The 312-nt window shown below is 65.4% G+C and overlaps 1 protein-coding gene across 1 annotated transcript in view; it reads left to right on the forward strand.

Annotated features, from left to right (window-relative positions):
- The window catches only part of NXPH4 (neurexophilin 4), a gene marked incomplete at its 5' end in the record, with an annotated part of 1,045 nt that extends 739 nt beyond the window's left edge, over positions 1-306 (forward strand). Inside the window, one exon of the mRNA XM_021710671.1 lies at positions 1-306. Coding sequence (XP_021566346.1) covers positions 1-201 — 201 coding nt within the window.
- Positions 307-312: the final 6 nt, after the last annotated feature.

Below are 312 nucleotides of genomic sequence, written 5' to 3' on the forward strand. Positions count from 1 at the left end.
GCGCGCAAGCACCGCCCGTGCCTGTACGACCCATCGCAGGTGTGCTTCACCGAGCACACGCAGAGCCAGGCGGCCTGGCTCTGCGCCAAGCCCTTCAAAGTCATCTGCATCTTCGTCTCCTTCCTCAGCTTTGACTACAAACTGGTGCAGAAGGTGTGCCCAGACTATAACTTCCAGAGCGAGCACCCCTACTTTGGCTAGCGCCCCCTTCCCAGCCCGGGCCCTGAGCCCCCCGCCAAATCCCGGCCTCGCTAGGGGGGACCCCTCCCCGAATCCCGCCGTTCCTGCGGCCCCGTCCACCCCTTCCGCTCT

Source organism: Carlito syrichta, unplaced genomic scaffold (assembly GCF_000164805.1).
Source record: "Carlito syrichta isolate Samal-C Ts95f unplaced genomic scaffold, Tarsius_syrichta-2.0.1 Scaffold297317, whole genome shotgun sequence".
Lineage (NCBI taxonomy): Eukaryota > Metazoa > Chordata > Mammalia > Primates > Tarsiidae > Carlito > Carlito syrichta.